At 41.7% G+C, this 17,392-nt stretch overlaps 1 protein-coding gene across 4 annotated transcripts in view; it reads right to left on the reverse strand.

Moving 5' to 3' along the window:
• The window catches only part of brca2 (BRCA2 DNA repair associated), a 143,708-nt gene that overhangs the window by 33,406 nt on the left and 92,910 nt on the right, over window positions 1-17,392 (reverse strand). For all 4 annotated transcript variants that reach the window (XM_041199192.1, XM_041199193.1, XM_041199191.1 and 1 more), the window contains 3 exons: window positions 15,658-15,805; window positions 10,270-10,391; window positions 6,673-6,871 (listed from right to left, as the gene is read on the reverse strand). In XM_041199192.1, coding sequence (XP_041055126.1) covers window positions 6,673-6,871; window positions 10,270-10,391; window positions 15,658-15,805 — 469 coding nt within the window. The remainder of the gene's footprint in view (window positions 1-6,672; window positions 6,872-10,269; window positions 10,392-15,657; window positions 15,806-17,392) is intronic.

A 17,392-nucleotide genomic window follows, 5' to 3' on the forward strand; every position in this document is an offset into this window, starting at 1 on the left:
GACATTTCACCATTGTATTGGACCATAAACCATTAATGGGTTTATTCAGTGTGGATAAGGCCATTCAATCAATAGCCTGAGCAAGAATTTAGCTGGACTATGATATTATCTGCATGAGTATGCCTTTATGCACCATCCTGGCTCGCATATTGCAAATGCAGACCCATTTGGTCGTCTTCTGTTACCAGATAGCATTGTAGATGCTACAGTGCCACAAGCTGTTGTGCTTGTACTGAATTTCTTCGCCTGTGTGCGCGAAGCAAATTAGGAACTGGACGAACAGAGAGCCAATTTTGTTGAAAGTCCGAGGCCTTGTATTGCAAGGGTGGTCGAATTCACCAGTGTGTGAAGAAACGAGACCATTCCATGCCTGAAAAACAGAGTTAAATTGTCAAGATGGAATCTTGTTGTAGGGATCAAGAGTTGTCATCCCCTCGCAAAGAAGTGAGCCACACTTGACAGAGCTTCATAGTGTGCATCCAGGCATACTGAAGATGAAAATGCTTGTGGGAAGCTAGGTCTAATGGCCAGACATAGACAGTGACATTGAAAGCATGGTCAAGCACTGTCTCCAGTGTCAGCAACACAGGAGTTCTCTGTTTCAGCTCCACAGCATCTGTGGGATTGGCCTGGGGACCCTGGGTTAGACTACATATTGGTTATGTAGGACCATTCTTAGGTATCATGTTTTTATTGGCCCGAGATGCGCATTCTAATACATGGCCTAACGGAAGTCATTGTTTCAGATAACGGTACAGCCTTTACCCGTAAGAATTTCAGAGATTCATGAGTTTAAGTGGAATAATTTTAGTTGACAGAGCTGTGCAAACTTTCAAATCCGGAATGAAGAGGTCAACCGAAGGTACTCTAGAAACTCGACTTTCTCAGTTTTTTCTCAATTATCGTATGACAACTCATTCAACTACGGGTTCAATGGCATCTGATTTATTGATGAAACGTTGCCTACATACAAGGTTAAGTTTGGTGTTTCCAAACTTAGAGGGGAAGGTAGAGAAGAACCAGAGTAATCAAAAATTGAATCATGACATTCATAGCAAAGCTAAAAGATTTACTGCAGGAGATGCAATTTTTGTGCAGAATTTTGGAAGTGTACTTGCTGGGTTCCTGATACAATTGTCTCAGAAACTGGTCCCTTTGTCCCTTCAGGTGAAAGTGGAAGGCTGAATTGTTTGAAAACATGTGAACCATCTTTGGAATAGAGACACATTCCAGCAACCAGTTATTTCGCCTGTGATTAACGACGAAACACTAATCCGAGGTGGCAAATTGGCCTAGCATAGACATACCCGATGTCTCTATAGAACTGCCTAACCCTGAACTGCCATTTTCTAATAATGTACCTGATGCTGCACTTGCTGACCATGTCGCTCCAGTGGAAGAACCTCAAGTGATAGAGCTATGCTGCTCTAACCGAATAAGGAAACCACCTCAGAGAATTAATCTTTCATCACCGGACTTGTATATAAGTATGTGTTGTGGGTTATTCAAATGTTGCCTGTAAATAGGGGGTGTAAAAAAACTAAAGGGCGAAGAAATGTAATTGAAGGTATATTCTTTCCTGCTATCTATCAGGGGTCACGCGATTGTTCTTGGAGACTCTGACCTGTGAACCCTAGGAGGGGGTAATCTGCGGGGAGTGGGAGAGGGGGTGATTGTGGCAGCATGCATTCTAATCGAGGACCTGGTTCAAGCATGTAGCTTCTGAAAAGCTCTCTGTAATAAAGTTATCTGTTTCAAGTAGAAACCTGTTGCTACCTGTTACACTATGAAACCATGTAGATTGTCGTAAAAACCCATCTGGTTCACTAATGTTCTTTAGGGAAGGAAATCTGCTGCCCTTACCTGGTCTGACCTACATGTGACTCCCAACCCACAGCAATAAATGCCCTCTGAAATGGCCTGGCAAGCCACTCAGTTATATCTAACTGCTAAAATCAAGCCAAGAAGCAATGAAGCCAGACAGGCCACCCAGCTTTAACCTAGGCACTGGAAACAACAGCAAACTCAGCCGTCAACCCTGCAAAGTCCTCCTTACTAACATCTGGGGACTTGTGCCAAAATTGGGAGAGTTGTCTCAGACTCATAAAGCAACAGCCTGACATAGTCAGGTATTTACAGAATCATGCCTTAGAGATCAAGTCCCAGACGCCACCATCACCATCCCTGGGTATGTCCTGTCCCACTGGCAGGACAGACCCAGCAAAGGTGGCAACACACTGGTATACATCAGGAGGGAGTTGCCTGGGAGTCCTCAACATCAACTCTGGTTCCATGAAGTCTCAAACATGGGTAAGGAAACCTCCTGCTGATTACCATGTACTGTCCCCCCTCAGCTGATGAATCAGTACTCCTCAATGTCAAACACCACTTGGAGGAAGCATCGAGGGTGGCAAGGGCACAGAATGTACTCTGGGTGAGGGACTTCACTGGCTATCACCAAGAGTGGCTTGGCAGCACCACTACAGACTGAGCTGGCCGAGTCCGAAAGGACATGACAGCTAGACTGGGTCCGCGACAAGTGGTGAGGGAATCGACAAGAGGGAAAAACATACTTGGCCTTATCCTCACCAACATGCCTGCCTGCCACAGATGCATTGGTCCATGACAGCATTGGTAGGTAGGGGTGACCACTGCACAGTCCTTGTGGAGATGAAATCCCATCTTCACAATGAGGATACCCTCCATCATGTTGTGTGGCACTACCACTGTGCCAACCGGGATAGATTTTGAATAGATCTAGCAACTCGAGACTGGGCAACCATGAGGTACTATGGGCCATCAGCAGCAGCAGAATTGTATTCAACCACATCATGGCCTGACAAATCCCCCACTCTACCATTACTACCAATCCAGGGGATCAACCTTGGTCCAATGGAGAGTGCAGGAGGGCATGCCAGGAGCAGCACCAGGCATACGTAAAAAAATGAGATGTCAACCTGATGAAGCTACAACACAGGACTACTACTTACATGCCAAACAGCATTAGCAGCAAGCGTTAGACAAAGCTAAGCGATTCCACAACCAATGGATCAGATCGAAGCTCTGCAGTGCTGCTGCATGCAGTCGTAAATGATGGTAGACAATTAAACAACTCACTGAAGGAAGAAACTCCACAAACACACCCATCCTCAATGACGGGGGAGCCCAGCACATCAGTACAAAAGCTTAAGCATTTGCTACAATCTTCAGCCAGAAGTGTCCAGTGAATGATCCATCTTGGCCTCCTCCAGAGGTATCCAGTATTACAGATGCCAGTCTTTAGCCAATTCAATTCACTCCACGCGATATCAAGCAATGGCTGAAGGTATTGGATACTACAAAAGCTATGGGTCCTGACAATATTCCAGCAACAGTACCGAAGACTTGCACCCCAGGAATTGCAGCACCCAATCCAAACTGTTCCTGTACAGCTACAACACTGGCATCTACCTGGATATGTGGAAAATTGCCTAGATATGTCTTGTACACAAAAAGCAGGACAAATCCAACCCGGCCAATTACCACCCAATCAATCTCTCGATCATAAGCAAAGTGATAGAAGGGGTAATCAACAGTGCTATCAAGTGACACTTACTTAGCAATAACCTGTTCACTGGCAGTTTGGGTTCCACCAGGGCCACTCAGCTCCTGACCTCATTAGTCTTCGTTCAAACATATTCAAAAGAGCTAAACTCCAGAGGCGAGGTGAGAGTGACTGCCCTTGACATCAAGGCAGTATTTGAATAAGTGGGGCAAACTGGAATCAGTGGGAATCAGGGGAAAACTCTCCGCGGGTTGGAGTCATCTAGCACAAAGGAAGATGGTTGTGTTGCTGGAAGTCAATCATCTGAGCTCCAGGGCAGCACTGCAGGAGTTCCTCAGGGTAGTGCCCTAGGCCAAAACATCTTCAGCTGTTTCATCAATGACATTATGATGGAAAGAAGGTCTGAAGGGGGGATGTTCGCTGACAATTGCACAATGTTCAGCGCCATTCACGACTCCTCAGTGAAGCACTTCATGTCCAAATGCAGCAAGACTTGGACAATATCCAGGCTTAGGTTGACAAGTGGTAAATAACATTTGTGCCACACAAATGCCAGGCAATGACCACTTTCAACATGAGAGAATCTAATCATCATCCTTTGACATTCAATGGCATTACCATTGCAGAATCCCTCACTTTCACGTTCCATTGACCAGAAACTGAACTGGACTAGCCATATAAATACTATGGCTACAAATGCAGGTCAGGCTAGGAATCCTGTGGTGAATAACTCATCTCCTGGCTCCCCAAAGCCTGTCCACCATCTACAAGGCACAAGTCAGGAGTGTGATGGAATACTCTCTGCAGGCCTGGATGAGTGCAGCTCCCACAACACTTAAGAAGCTTGACACCATCCAGGACAAAGCAGCCCACTTGATTGGCACCCCATCCACAAAGTTCACTCCCTCCACCAGTGACACAGTGGCAGCAGTGTGTTCCGTCTGCAAGGTGCAAGGTAGGAACTCACCATGGCTCCTTAGGCAGCACCTTCCGAACCCACGACTGCTACCATTAAGAAGGACAAGGGCAGCAGACAGATGGGAACACCCCCACCTGGAAGTTCCCCTCCAAGCCACTCACCATCCTGACTTGTAAATATATCGCTGTTCCTTCACTATTGTTGGGTCAAAATCCTGGATCTCCCTCCTTAACAGCAGTGTGTGTACTTATAACACATGGGCTGCAGCAGTTCAAGAAGGCAGATCATCACCACCTTCTCATGGGCAATTAGGAATGGGAAATAAATGCTAGCCAGGCCAGCAACTCCCACATCCTTTGAATGAAAAAACATTTTGGCCTCTTTGCTTTAAGGAGACACATACTTGCACTGGAAGTAGTTCAGAGAAGATTCACCAGGCTGATTCCTAGGATGAAGGGATTGTCTCTTGAAGAAAGGACGACAGGTTGGGCCTATGCTCACTGGAGTTTAAAAGAATGAGAGATGATCTTATTGAAACATGTAAGATTCTGAGGAGGGTTGTCAGGGTAGATGCTGAAAGGATATTTTCTTTCTTTCATGGGACAATCTAGAACTAGGCACCATCATTTCAGAATAAAGGGTTTCCCATTTAAGATGGAGACAAGGAAGAATTTCTCCTCAGAGGGTTGTTAGTCTTAGGAATTATCTTCCTCAGAGAGTGGTGGAGGCTTGGGCATTGAATATACTCCAGCCTGAGCTAAACAGATTTTGATCGACATGGGAGTTGAGGGTAATGGGGGACAGGCATGACAGTGAAGTTAAAGCCACAAATAGCTATCAAATAGCAGGGCAGGCTCAATGGGCTAAATGGCCTACTCCTGCTCCTATTCCTTTTATCTTATGAAATAGAGGGTAATTACTAATATCCAAAATGATACACCCAAAGGCCAAATAGAGGGCAAAGGTTTTTCTGTGTATGGTATGCAGGCCTCTGGCTCCATCCCAAGGGTAGAAAACCCAGGACCAAAAAAAAACCTTTTCTATTATTTTTTAAATAAATTATTTTGTACCTCAAAAAAGGTACAGAAAGAATGGCAGCCTCAAAATATGCACTCATAAATCCTTGCATAATATAAATAATATATCTAGCACAAAGGTCTAACACAGCTGATTAACATTTTAAAAACCAGTATGGAAACAAGATTTGACAAATGAGCCAGAATGTTTGTAGCCCAAGTGGCTTCACAAAATCAGTTATACGAAAAAGCTAGAGTTGTGGCATGAAGAGCATGGCAACATAATATCTACTTAACAGCGCTAACATTTTGTGTGGTCTTAAAACAGCCACAGAATTACTTTAATAGCAGATGTTATGTTATGCATTACTTGGTTTAATACTCTGGTCAGTATAAAACATGTAATCTGATCTCCTGTGATCAATGCTGCAGGAAATTTGCATTAATGTTATTTGCAAGGATCATTTAAAAAAATGTAAAACCAACAATTGGGCAACCATTATAGGCATTGTTCAGCTACAGGCACCACTTATGTCTGGAAAATTAAAACAGTTATAACACATTTTGACCTGGCTCCTATATTCTACCCTCTATAAAGCTGAGGTTATCTAAAAATCTGCTGCCAGTTCACACACCATCTCAATGCTTGCTGACCTATACTGGTTCCTGGTTAAGCAATACCTCAATCCGCCTCCAAACCTCTCCACCTTTCTTTCCCCCTTAAAACTTGCCTCTTTGACCAGGCTATTGGACACCTGGCCTAACATCACCTTAATATGATGTCACTGTCAAATCTTACTTTTTAATACTCCCGTGAAACACCCTGGGACTTTTTGTTATTTTAAAGGCGCTATAAATGCAAGCTACTGTTGCTGAAAGTTGAATATTTGATTTAAAATTGTTCGCAAGCAAACTATTACCCAATATATTGTAACATACACTTTTACGTGTTGTTTTCCAAAGAAGAATTGGAGCCAGAGAAACATCAGGACAAACAGCACCCCTTATTGTGAGCTTGAAGTAGATAGCTTGTGTTGACACTAGTGCAGGGATCACTGGAATGTAGGTGCTCATCAAATTCCAAGTCAAGTGCTACATAATCAAATTTTATTTGAACAGCTCAATAGTTGATTCAATTATTTCCTCACTGTAAATTAGATAAGCATTGATTAACATTTGTATCCAATACTTGCCTGCATTACGGTCCTGACTTTTGTAGTCCACAACACACAGTTTCCACACAGGTGTAACATCCCTTTTTGTGTAGCTATTTTCACTCTGATCACCTTCTAATGCTCTTCTGAACTCTGCTTCAAACTGGATATGTTTTTGTTCCTTCAACAATTGTCTGTAATTATTCAGAGCTTTCAACTGTTGTTCGTTCAAATAGGCCTACAAGGCAACACAACTTATGTTACATATTCATTTTTCTATGGAAGGACGGTATAACCCACAGAACTCCAGAAGAATCCAGGTAATGAATCCTCAGCTATGTGGACCTGCATGCCCAGACTGAAAAGCTGGGCATGTTGATAAATGCCCCCAATACAGTAGGAATGGAAATCTGTGAATTCCATGCTGCACATACCCAAGTGGAGCACTGTTTGGAAATAATGGATACTAGCCTAGATACAGGACATAGAAACCTCATTCCAATCAAACCCTAACCCTAATAATAAAACAAAGCAGTGGATACAAAAACAGATGATTAACAAGGGTTAACACAACAACATGCATATCTTTGGCATTCCCATCCCCAGAGAAACAGGGTGGGAGGGAGTGTGTCTGTGGGGGTGGTGGGGTGTAAATGCAAGCTTATCCCTGACATCTAGGATGTCCTATAATCCCATATTGGATCATACCCTGGACAACACACAGAACACTTGATACCCACATCATTAGATTCAAAATGTTACAAGGGGTGCTGGAGATGTCCAACAAATATGCAGTCTAAGCGCGAGTTAATAAAGGAGGAGGTATAGAATAGGCAGACTGTACATAAAATTGATAAGGCACCAGAGCTGGATCAAATTCATTCAAGGATAATGAAGGAAGTGTGAACGAAAATTGCTGAGGCACTGGCCATAATTTTCCAATCATCCTCGATGCAGTGGTGGTGTCAGAGCACTGGAGAATTGCAAATATCTTTACATCCTTTTTTGAACAAGGAAGTACTAAGTCCAGTAATTACAAACAGTCAGTTTAACTTCAATAGTGGATAAGCTCTTAGAAATACTAAGTTGAGGCAAAAATTAATTGTTACTTAATAGGCAAATGCTGGTCAATTAAGGAAAGCTAGCATGGATTTGTTCGGGGAAAATCATGCTCAACTAATTTACTTGAACATTTTGATGAGGTAACAGAAAGGGTTGATAAGGGTAATGCTGTTGCTGTGGTACATGTGGACTTTCAAAAGGCATTTGATAATATGCCACATAACATACATGTGAGCAAAGTGAGAGCTCATGGAATGAAAGGGCCAGTAGCAACATGGATACGGAATTGGCTGAATGACAGGAAACAAAGAGTAGTGGTGAACGGTTGTTCCTCCGTCTGGAAGGTGGCTTATTGAGAGTTCCCCAGGGATTGGCGTTTGGACCCCTGCTCTTCCTTATGTATATTAAGGATCTAGACCTTGGTGTACAGGGCACAATTTCAAACTTTGTGGATTATACAAAACTTGACTCCATTGTGAACAATGAAGAGGATAGTGTAGATCTTTGAAAGGACGTGGGTTGGTGAACTGGGTGGACAGATGGCAGATGAAATTTACTGTAGAGAAGTGTGAAGTGATTCATTTTGGTAAGAACAACAAAAGCACAGAATATAAAACAAAGGGTACAATTCTAAAGAGGTTGCAGGAACAGAGGGACTTCAACGTATACATGCACAAAGCATACAGCATCCTGGACTTAATCAACAAGGGCTTAAAGTACAAAACCAAGGAAGTTATGTTAAACCAGTATAAAACATTGGTTCAGCCTCAACTGGAGTGTTGCATCCAGTTCTGGGGACCACAATTTAGGAAGGATGTAAAGGCATTAGAGAGGGTGCAGAAAAGATTCAAAAGAATGGTTCCAAGGATGATGAACTTCAGTTACTTAGAAATACTGGAGAAGCTGAGGCTATTTCCTTGGAGAAAAGAAAGTTGAGAGGAGATTTGATAAGAGGTATTCAAAATCAGATGAACATATGTACGTATATACGGATTAGGAGTAGGCCAATCAGCTCCTCGAGCCTGATCTGCCATTCAATAGGGTCATGACTGATCTGATTGTAACCTCAATTCCGTGTTCCCACCTTCCCCCACTAACCTTTCACCTCCTATCAGGATTCTATCTACCTCTGCCTTGAAAACATTAAAAGACTCTGCTCCCACCATCTTTTGATGAAGAGAGTTCCAAAGACTCACTACCCTCAGAAAAAAGGTCTCCTCATCTGTCTTGATGGACACCCCTTATTTTTAAACAGTGATTGATTGAAATATAGAAGATCCTGAGGGGTCTTGACAGGGTGGATGTGGAAATCATGAGGGACCTAAATAGGGAGAAACTATTCCCATTGGTGAAATGATCAAGAACCTGAGGCACAAATTTAAGGTAATTGGCAAAAGAAGCAATGGCAACATGAGGAAAAGCTTTTTCATACAGCGAGTGGTTCAGATCTGGAATGCACTGAGTCAGAGATAGATGCAGGGTCAGTTGAGGCTTTCAAAAGGAAATTGGGTCATTATCTGTAAAAGGAAAAAGACGGGGAGTGGCACAAGGGGAATTGCTCTTTCAAAGGGCCAGCACAGACTCAGTGGACTGAATAGCCTCCTGTGCTGTAACCATTCAACGACAAGTAGGCTTTTACCAGTCAGGACAAGTAAAGGCTATGCATGGAGGTAGACAAATATCAGGACACACAGCACCTCTGGTTGTACATACTTAAATTGTATATGCTGTCTTTTTTTTGCCTTATAATCCCAGGCCCTAGCCTACTCTTATCTTACTCCAAAACTTCAAAATTTTGTTTGCTATGTGATCTCCAGCTGTTGTCATTTCAAATTTCTTCAGTGATCTCCAGTTCTTAAAGCAGAGAAACAATTTCTTATAAATTAATAGTTAATCAGTAAAATATTAAGTATTTCCACACTGCTTCTCATTCTTAATGGAAATACAGCTAAAATACACAACAAAAATATCTGGACTGCTTCATTACGAGGCTTTGAAAATGGAACTGAACTCTGCAATTATCAGCAAACATCCCCAGTTCTGGCTTTATGATGGAGGGAATGTCATTGATGAAGCTGCTGCTGATGATTTGGCCAAGGATAACTTAATTTTAAATTCAATATTGATAAATTTTTGACAGAGGTGTTAAGGAATGCAGGGCATGGATGGGTATAGAGAGTTAGGCTGTAGATCAGCCAAGACAGGCTTGAGCAGCTCAATGGCCTACTCCTAAACACATCTGTATAATATTTAAAAAATACAATAAAGAGGACAGGATTATCTGTAACTTGCTTCTATTTCTTCCTGACTTTAAAATAAAATGGTCTCTCTCCAAGCAGCTGAACTACACAGCTGCCAATCTGGACAAACTTCCAATAATAAGCATTAAGGTTCTAATTGATCTAAGGTTGCAGTTATTTCATCCATTTTCCCCCACAGCGGGCTCCTGAGCAGTGGTCTAAACTGGATTCTAAACATCAAAACAACATTCCAGAACACTGATTACAGGAGGGAATCTTGTATATATCCAAAAAAAATACATATTTAGGATAGGTAAAGTGCACATTTAGTTACCTCAACAGATGGATCTGAAGAATTTTGGATTGCCTCATACAAATCTACACCATCCTGGAGCATCATGATTTGTTGGTCACTTAATTTCTGTATTTTGTGTTCTCTCTTTTTCTTTCTGTCAACTTCAAAACAAGGCATTTTACTCAGTTAATTCATTACTTATTTTTATTCTTTAAAAATCACAGCAACAACAAAATAATTGAACAGAAAACACTGGAAATACTTATGTCAAGCAGCACCTGTGGAGAGAGAAACAGTTAGTATTTCAGGTCGATGACCTTTCATTGGATCTTTTAAAAGATCTGTGTATTTGAACCTCAGTCTCTCTGTTCATCTATTTCAAGTAGCTACCATTACCTAAATTTTCTTCTATCGTCTATGCACTTTCCCCTGACATTCATGAGCATGACCATCATCAAACTGCTGACCATAAACACCCCGAGGGTCACTATAGACCAGAATCTTAACACGGCTAACTCTATAAACATTGTGGTTATAAGGGCAGATCAGAAGTTGGGGATTAACGTATGAATTAGGGGCAGCAGGTGGCCACTTGGCCCTTTGAGCCTGCTCCACCATTCAATGAGATCATGGCTGATCTGATCGTAACGTCCCACCTATTCGTGATAGCCTTTCATCCCCTTGCTTATCAAGAATCTACCTCTATCTTAAAAATATTCAAAGACACTGCTTCCATTCTCTTTTGAGGAAGAGTTCCAAAGATAACCCTAAAAAAATTATCAGAAGTAGAGATGTTCGCTGATGATTGCTCAATATTCAGCATAATTTGTGACTCCTCAACTATTGAAGCAGTCCATGTCTAAATGCAGCAAGACCTGGACAATATCCAGGCTTGGACTGACAAGTGGCAAGTAACATTCAGGCCACACAAGTGCCAGGCAATGACCATCTCCAACAAACGAATATCCAACCATTGCCCCTTGATGTTCAATGGCATTACCATCAATGAATCCCCCATTATCAACATCCTAGGGATTACCATTAACCAAAAACTGAACTGGACTAGCCATATAAATACTGTGGCTACAAGAGCAGGTCAGAGGCTAGGAATCCTGCGACGAGTAACTCACATCCTGACTCCCCAAAGTCTGTCCACCATCTACAAGGTACAAGTCAGGAGTGTGATGGATTACTCCTCACTTGCCTGGATGAATGCAGCTCCTACAACACTCAAGAAGCTTGACACCGTCCAGGACAAAACAGCTTGCTTGACTGGGCGCCACATCCACAAACATTCACTCCCTCCACCACCGATGCACAGTAGCAGCAGTGTGTGTCATCTATATGATGCACTGCAGGAATTTAATAAGACTTCTTCAAAAGCACCTTCCAAACCCAAAAATACTATCATCTAAAAGGGAAAGGGCAGCAGATAGATGGGAACATCACCACCTGGAAGTTCCCCTCCAAGTCACTCACCACCCTGACTTGGAAATAAATCCCCGTTCCTTCACTGTTGCTGGGTCAAAATCCTGGAACGCCCTAACAGCACTGTGGGTGTACCTATATCACATGGACCGCAGCAGTTCAAAATGGCAGTTCACCACAACCTTCTCAAGTGCAATAAATGGATAGGCAATAAATGCTGACCCAGACAGTGAAGCCCACATCCCATGAATGAATTAAAAAAAACTCCCCAACTGTCCTTGATTTGAGTGGCTTGCTAGGCATTTCAGAGGGCAGTTAAGAATCAAACACATTGCTGTGGGTCTAGAGATACATGTAGGTCAGACCAGGCAAGGATGGCAGATTTCCTTAATTTACATCTAAAGGACATTAGCAAACCAGATGGATTTTATGACAATTGAAGATAGCTTTAAATTCCAGATTTTATTAATTGAATTTAAATTCCACCAGCTGCTGTGTTGGGATTTGAACCCATGTCCCCAGAGCATTAGCCTAGGCCTTGGATTACTAGTCCAATGATATTACCACAATGTCACCATCTCCCTAGTTCTCTATTATCCACGTATGTTACTTCTTCAAAGAACTCCATTAAACTAGTTAAACATGATTTCCCTTTCACAAAACCAAGTTGGCTTTGCTTGATTATCCTAAATTTTTCCAAGTGCCCTGCTACAATGTCTTTAATAATTGCTTCTAACATTTTCCCTAGGACAGATGTTAAGCTAACTGGACTGTAGTTTCCTGCTTTCTGTCTCCCTCCCTTTTTGAATAAAGTGTTACATTCGCTATTTTCCAATCTAATGGAACGTTCCCCAAATCTAGGGAATTTTATAAAAACCAACGCACCAACTCTCTCACTAGTCACTTGTTTTAAGGCCCGAGGATGAAGTCCATCAGGACCCCGGGACTTATCGGCCTGCAGCTCCAACAATTTTCTCAGTACCACATCCGATTTACAATTATTTCTGGGATGTTACTTGTATTCCTGTATCCTCTATAGTAAAGACCAATGCAAAATTTCCCAGACTAACTTTCTACAGGAGAATTGCTCACTGTTAACTTTTCTTTTTAAACATCTATAGATTCTCTTACTATCGGTCTTTATATTTCCAGTTAGCTTTCTCTAGTACTCTACTTTTTCCCCATCATTATTAATCTTAGTCATTCTTTGCTGTTCTTTATATTCTGCCCAATCTTCTAACCTGCCATCCATCTTTGCGTAATTATACACTTTTTCTTTAAGTTTGATATCATCTTTAAGTTTTTTAGTTAACCATGGATGATTGGTCCTCCCCATGGAATTTTCTTCCTTGTTGGAATGTATCTATTCTGTGCATTCTGAAATATTCCCTTAAATGTCCACTACTGCATCTCTATTGGCCTATCCCTTAACCTAATTTACTAGTTCACTTTACTTAGCTGTGCTTTCATGCCCTCATAATTGCCCTTATTTAAGTTTAAAATACTAGTATTGGCCCACTCTTCTCTCCTTCAAACTAAAAGTAAAATCATATTACGATCACTGCTACCTAGGGGCACCTTCATTATGTAGCATTAATTAATCCTATCACGTTGCACAATATCAGGTCTAGTATAGCCAGCTCTCTGGTTGGTGCCAGAACATGCTGTTCTAAGAAACTATCCCGAAAACATTATATGAATTCCTCATCTAGGTTACCTTTGCCCATCTGATTTTCCCATACTATATGCAGATTAAAATCCCCCAGGATTATCACCGTACCTTTCTGACAACCTCTCATTATTTCTTCCTTTATACCCCGTCTTGCTGTATGGTTACTGTTAGGGGGCCTGTGCACCATTTCCACAAGCAACTTCTTGCCTTTATCATTTCTGATCTCTGCCCAAACCATTTATACTTCTGATTTCCTGAACTTACGTCATACCTCTCTAATGTACTAATACCATCACTAATTAACAGAACCGCCCCTCTAACTTTTCCCAGTTTCCTGTCCTTTCTAAATGTCACGTACCCTTCAATATTCAGGCCCCAGTCAATGTCATCCTGCAGCTATGTCTCTATAATGGGTATCAGACCGTACGTATTTATTTCTATTTGAGCTATCAGTTCAGGTTTTGTTTCGAATGCTATGTACACTCAGATAGAGTTTTAGTGTTTTTGTAACCTCTAGCCTTATCTGATTTACTCTTAGGTTTGTACTCCCCGTCCCTTCCTGTCACAATCTGTTTATTATTGCCCACATTAATATATCTCGTCTTTTCTTTACCACACTTCCCAAATTAGATGCCTTGCCTCCACTATTTAGTTTAAAGTCCTCTCTGCTTCCCTAGTTGTGCGACTCGCTAGAACACTGGTCTCAGCTTGGCTCAAGTGTTGACCATTCCAATGGTATAGCCCCCACTTTCCCCAGTACTGGTGCCAGTGGCCCACAAGCCAGAACCCATTTCTCCCAAACTAGTTTTTCAGCCATGTCTTAATCGCGCTAATTTTTGTGTCCCCTATGCCAATTTGCATGTGGCTCAGGTAATAATCCAGAGTTTATTACCTTTGATGTTCTGCTTTTCATTTAGCACCTCATACTCTCTATGCAGAACTCTTTCCTAGCTCTACCTATGTCGTTGGTGCCTGGACCACGACAACTGGATCCTCCCTTTCATAGTGCAAGTCTCTCTCCAACCCAGCAGATTTTCTGAACCCTGGCACTGGGCAGGCAACAGAGCCTTCTGGACTCTCACTCTTTGCTGCACAGAAGTGTCAATCCCCTCACAATACTTTCCCCTACTACTATTCCTTTTTGCTCCCCCCACTTGAATAGCTTTCGGTACTGTGGCATCATGGTCAGTTTGTTCATCCACTCTGCAGCCCTGACTCTTATCCAAGCAAGCTGAGAACACCTCAAACCTACTGGACAATTGTAAGAGCCAAAGCTCCTGCACTCCTGCCCTCTGGGTCCCCTTACATACTTCACACGCAGTCACATCCTTCTGTCCCTGACCAAATCAGTGGTGTGACTGCCTAAGTGGTATGCTGTAGCATGTGACTCACCTCCTGCCTTCCCCAAGCCTTTCCCATCAAAATACACAAGTCAGAAGTGCAATGGAATACTCTCCATTTGCCTAGATGAGTGAAGCTTCAAAAATACTTAAGACGCTTATCATCATCCAGGCCATAGCAGCCGACTCAATCGGCACTCCAGCTACCCAGTTAAAAACGCATTCTCTACACCACTGGCGCACCATAGCTGCAGTGTGTACCATCTACAAGGCGCAATGCAACAACTTATCAACTTGCTTCTTCGGCAGCACCTTCCAAACCAGCAATCTCTACTACGTAGCAAAGCAATGGCAGCAGGCACACATGTACACCACTACCTCAAAGTTTCCCTCTCTGTTAGACACCATCCTGACGTGGAAATGTTATCATTGCTCCTTCACTGCCACTGAGTTAAAATCCTGGAACACTCTAAGAGACAGCACTGCGGGAGAACCTTCATGGAACTGCAGCAGTTCAAGGACATGCTCACCATCACCTTTCTCAACGCTGGTCCCGCCAGTGACACCCACATCCCTTAAGTTAATAAAAAATAGAATATTTTAAGAGGATATTCACTAAAGGGAATACTTGAGCAATGGCCTTTAGAATGACACAGGTCCAGCTAAATATCACAATGGTTCTCCAACTCACAGGTTAACCAGGAGTACTGCCATGCTACAAGTCTAAAAACAAAACATGGGTATATGTAGAATGTCAATTGTCTATTATCTCAACGTAAGAGATGACAACTTCAAAAATGTAAACGTAATCCAGAAAATGTGACGCTTTCGAAATAAAAAACATTTTTGATTTAATATCTTTACACCAATTGCAATCATTTGAAATATTAAAGCAAGTGTGGAACAAAACTCCACAATCATAGTATTGATTAAAACATGGCTTGCTATTTTCAAGGATATCTATTTAGAAATGCAGTTTGTGATTACCTCCGAATTGTTCCTGTATTTGAGTTTCAATTTTAGCATATAACACTTCTAGCTTCCTCTGTTGATTCTCGTAGTGTATCTGAGCTTCTCGCTCTTCGGTCCGTTCATTCCGGAATACATACATTCCATTGGGTTTCTTTTCCATCCACTGAAGAAAAACAACATCTCTTATCAGAAACACAAACTATGCAATGTGTGTTCCGTATTGCACTGAAAAGAACTCACCTTGTGGATTCACAGTAGAAAGCCATTATTGAACTAACTAAATGTACACCTCCCCAACAGAGAGGGCAACAGACGGGACAGGAAAACAAAATGTTCAGCTATTACAAAAAATTATACTCCTTCCCCACTTGATAAAGCAACTCATACATTAAAATGTAAAATGGTGCATGTATGTAAGTTCCCAGAATACAATATGACTAAGCCAACATCAAAAATACCTGAAAATTTAACAGGTCGGGTTGCAAACTTATTTCTGTAATCACAGCCAAAACATATATGACTGATATTAGTGTAATTCAGATGTAAAAGATGTTTTCCCTTAACACCCAGTATGTATTTAATAAAAACAATCATTTGACAAGAAATACTGAAAAGAACAACTTTCTTTCTTCCCTTTTCCCACATGCTTTCAATTAACCTATCTGGTTTCTATCTCTGTCTACATATCTCCTTCCATTTCTATTAGCTTGACTTTGCTTTCTCAGCATCTCTGACTGTGCCAAATCTGAACTTTGATGGCCAACTCCACTTAATGATTGCGACTGCGACATTGATTGATTTGAATCAAGGCCCTAACTCACTTTACCACTGGGTTCGGATATACTGGCAAACTTTGTTTCTCTATGACTTTGAATTTCTTCCTGATTTTAAACTTTGGGCTGGAGGAAGAATCTGGATTATAGGAGGTTTCTCCTACTTTCTCTGTGTCAGGTTTCTTTTTTCAAACAAATGCACTGCTTGACACACCACTAGTTTTGTGACTGCACCTAGTCTCTTTGCAACACCTAATCACACAAACTTCTAATCACCTCGTTGGTTTTTCATCCTGACTTTCTGGCCAGCACTGAACTCCAACTTTCATGCCTTATGTACCATGACTCATCTTCACTTTGCCTTGCCATTACAACATATTACAGTGCCTGTCTCATGTGGAAATAAGCTAATCACTTATTCAGTACACCAACTACACATCAATTGCCAACTCTGCAAATAAACTGCATAAAAATATAAAGCAATTCAAGGCCATGCTCAAAGATACCGGAATACAACATTTAAGTAAGGAAAATCTACATAGTTGCTTCAGTACCAAGTACATTCCTACATATATTTTTTAATATGAGAAGCAATGTATATTTTCTATCCCAAGTGGATAGAAAAGTTTACATATCAGGATAATATAAATATCTGTTTACATTTCCACATACCCCAAGCCAAGTCTGATGTCACTATGGAGGCAACTTACACAGAACTTAGCAGCAGCAGCAGAATTATATTCAAACACAATCTGTAACCTCACAGTCCAGCATATTCCTCATTCAGTCATTACCATCAAGCCAGTGGACCAATCTTTGTTTAATGAGAAGTGCAGAAGAGCATGCCAGGACCTACACCAGGCATCCTGAAATTGATGTACCAACATGGTAAAGATACAACACAGGACTACATGCATGCTTAACAATGGAAGAAATATGTTACACAGCCAAACAATCATTGTTTCTTTGGATCAGAT

Source organism: Carcharodon carcharias, chromosome 11, assembly GCF_017639515.1.
Source record: "Carcharodon carcharias isolate sCarCar2 chromosome 11, sCarCar2.pri, whole genome shotgun sequence".
In the NCBI taxonomy this organism is placed as follows: domain Eukaryota; kingdom Metazoa; phylum Chordata; class Chondrichthyes; order Lamniformes; family Lamnidae; genus Carcharodon; species Carcharodon carcharias.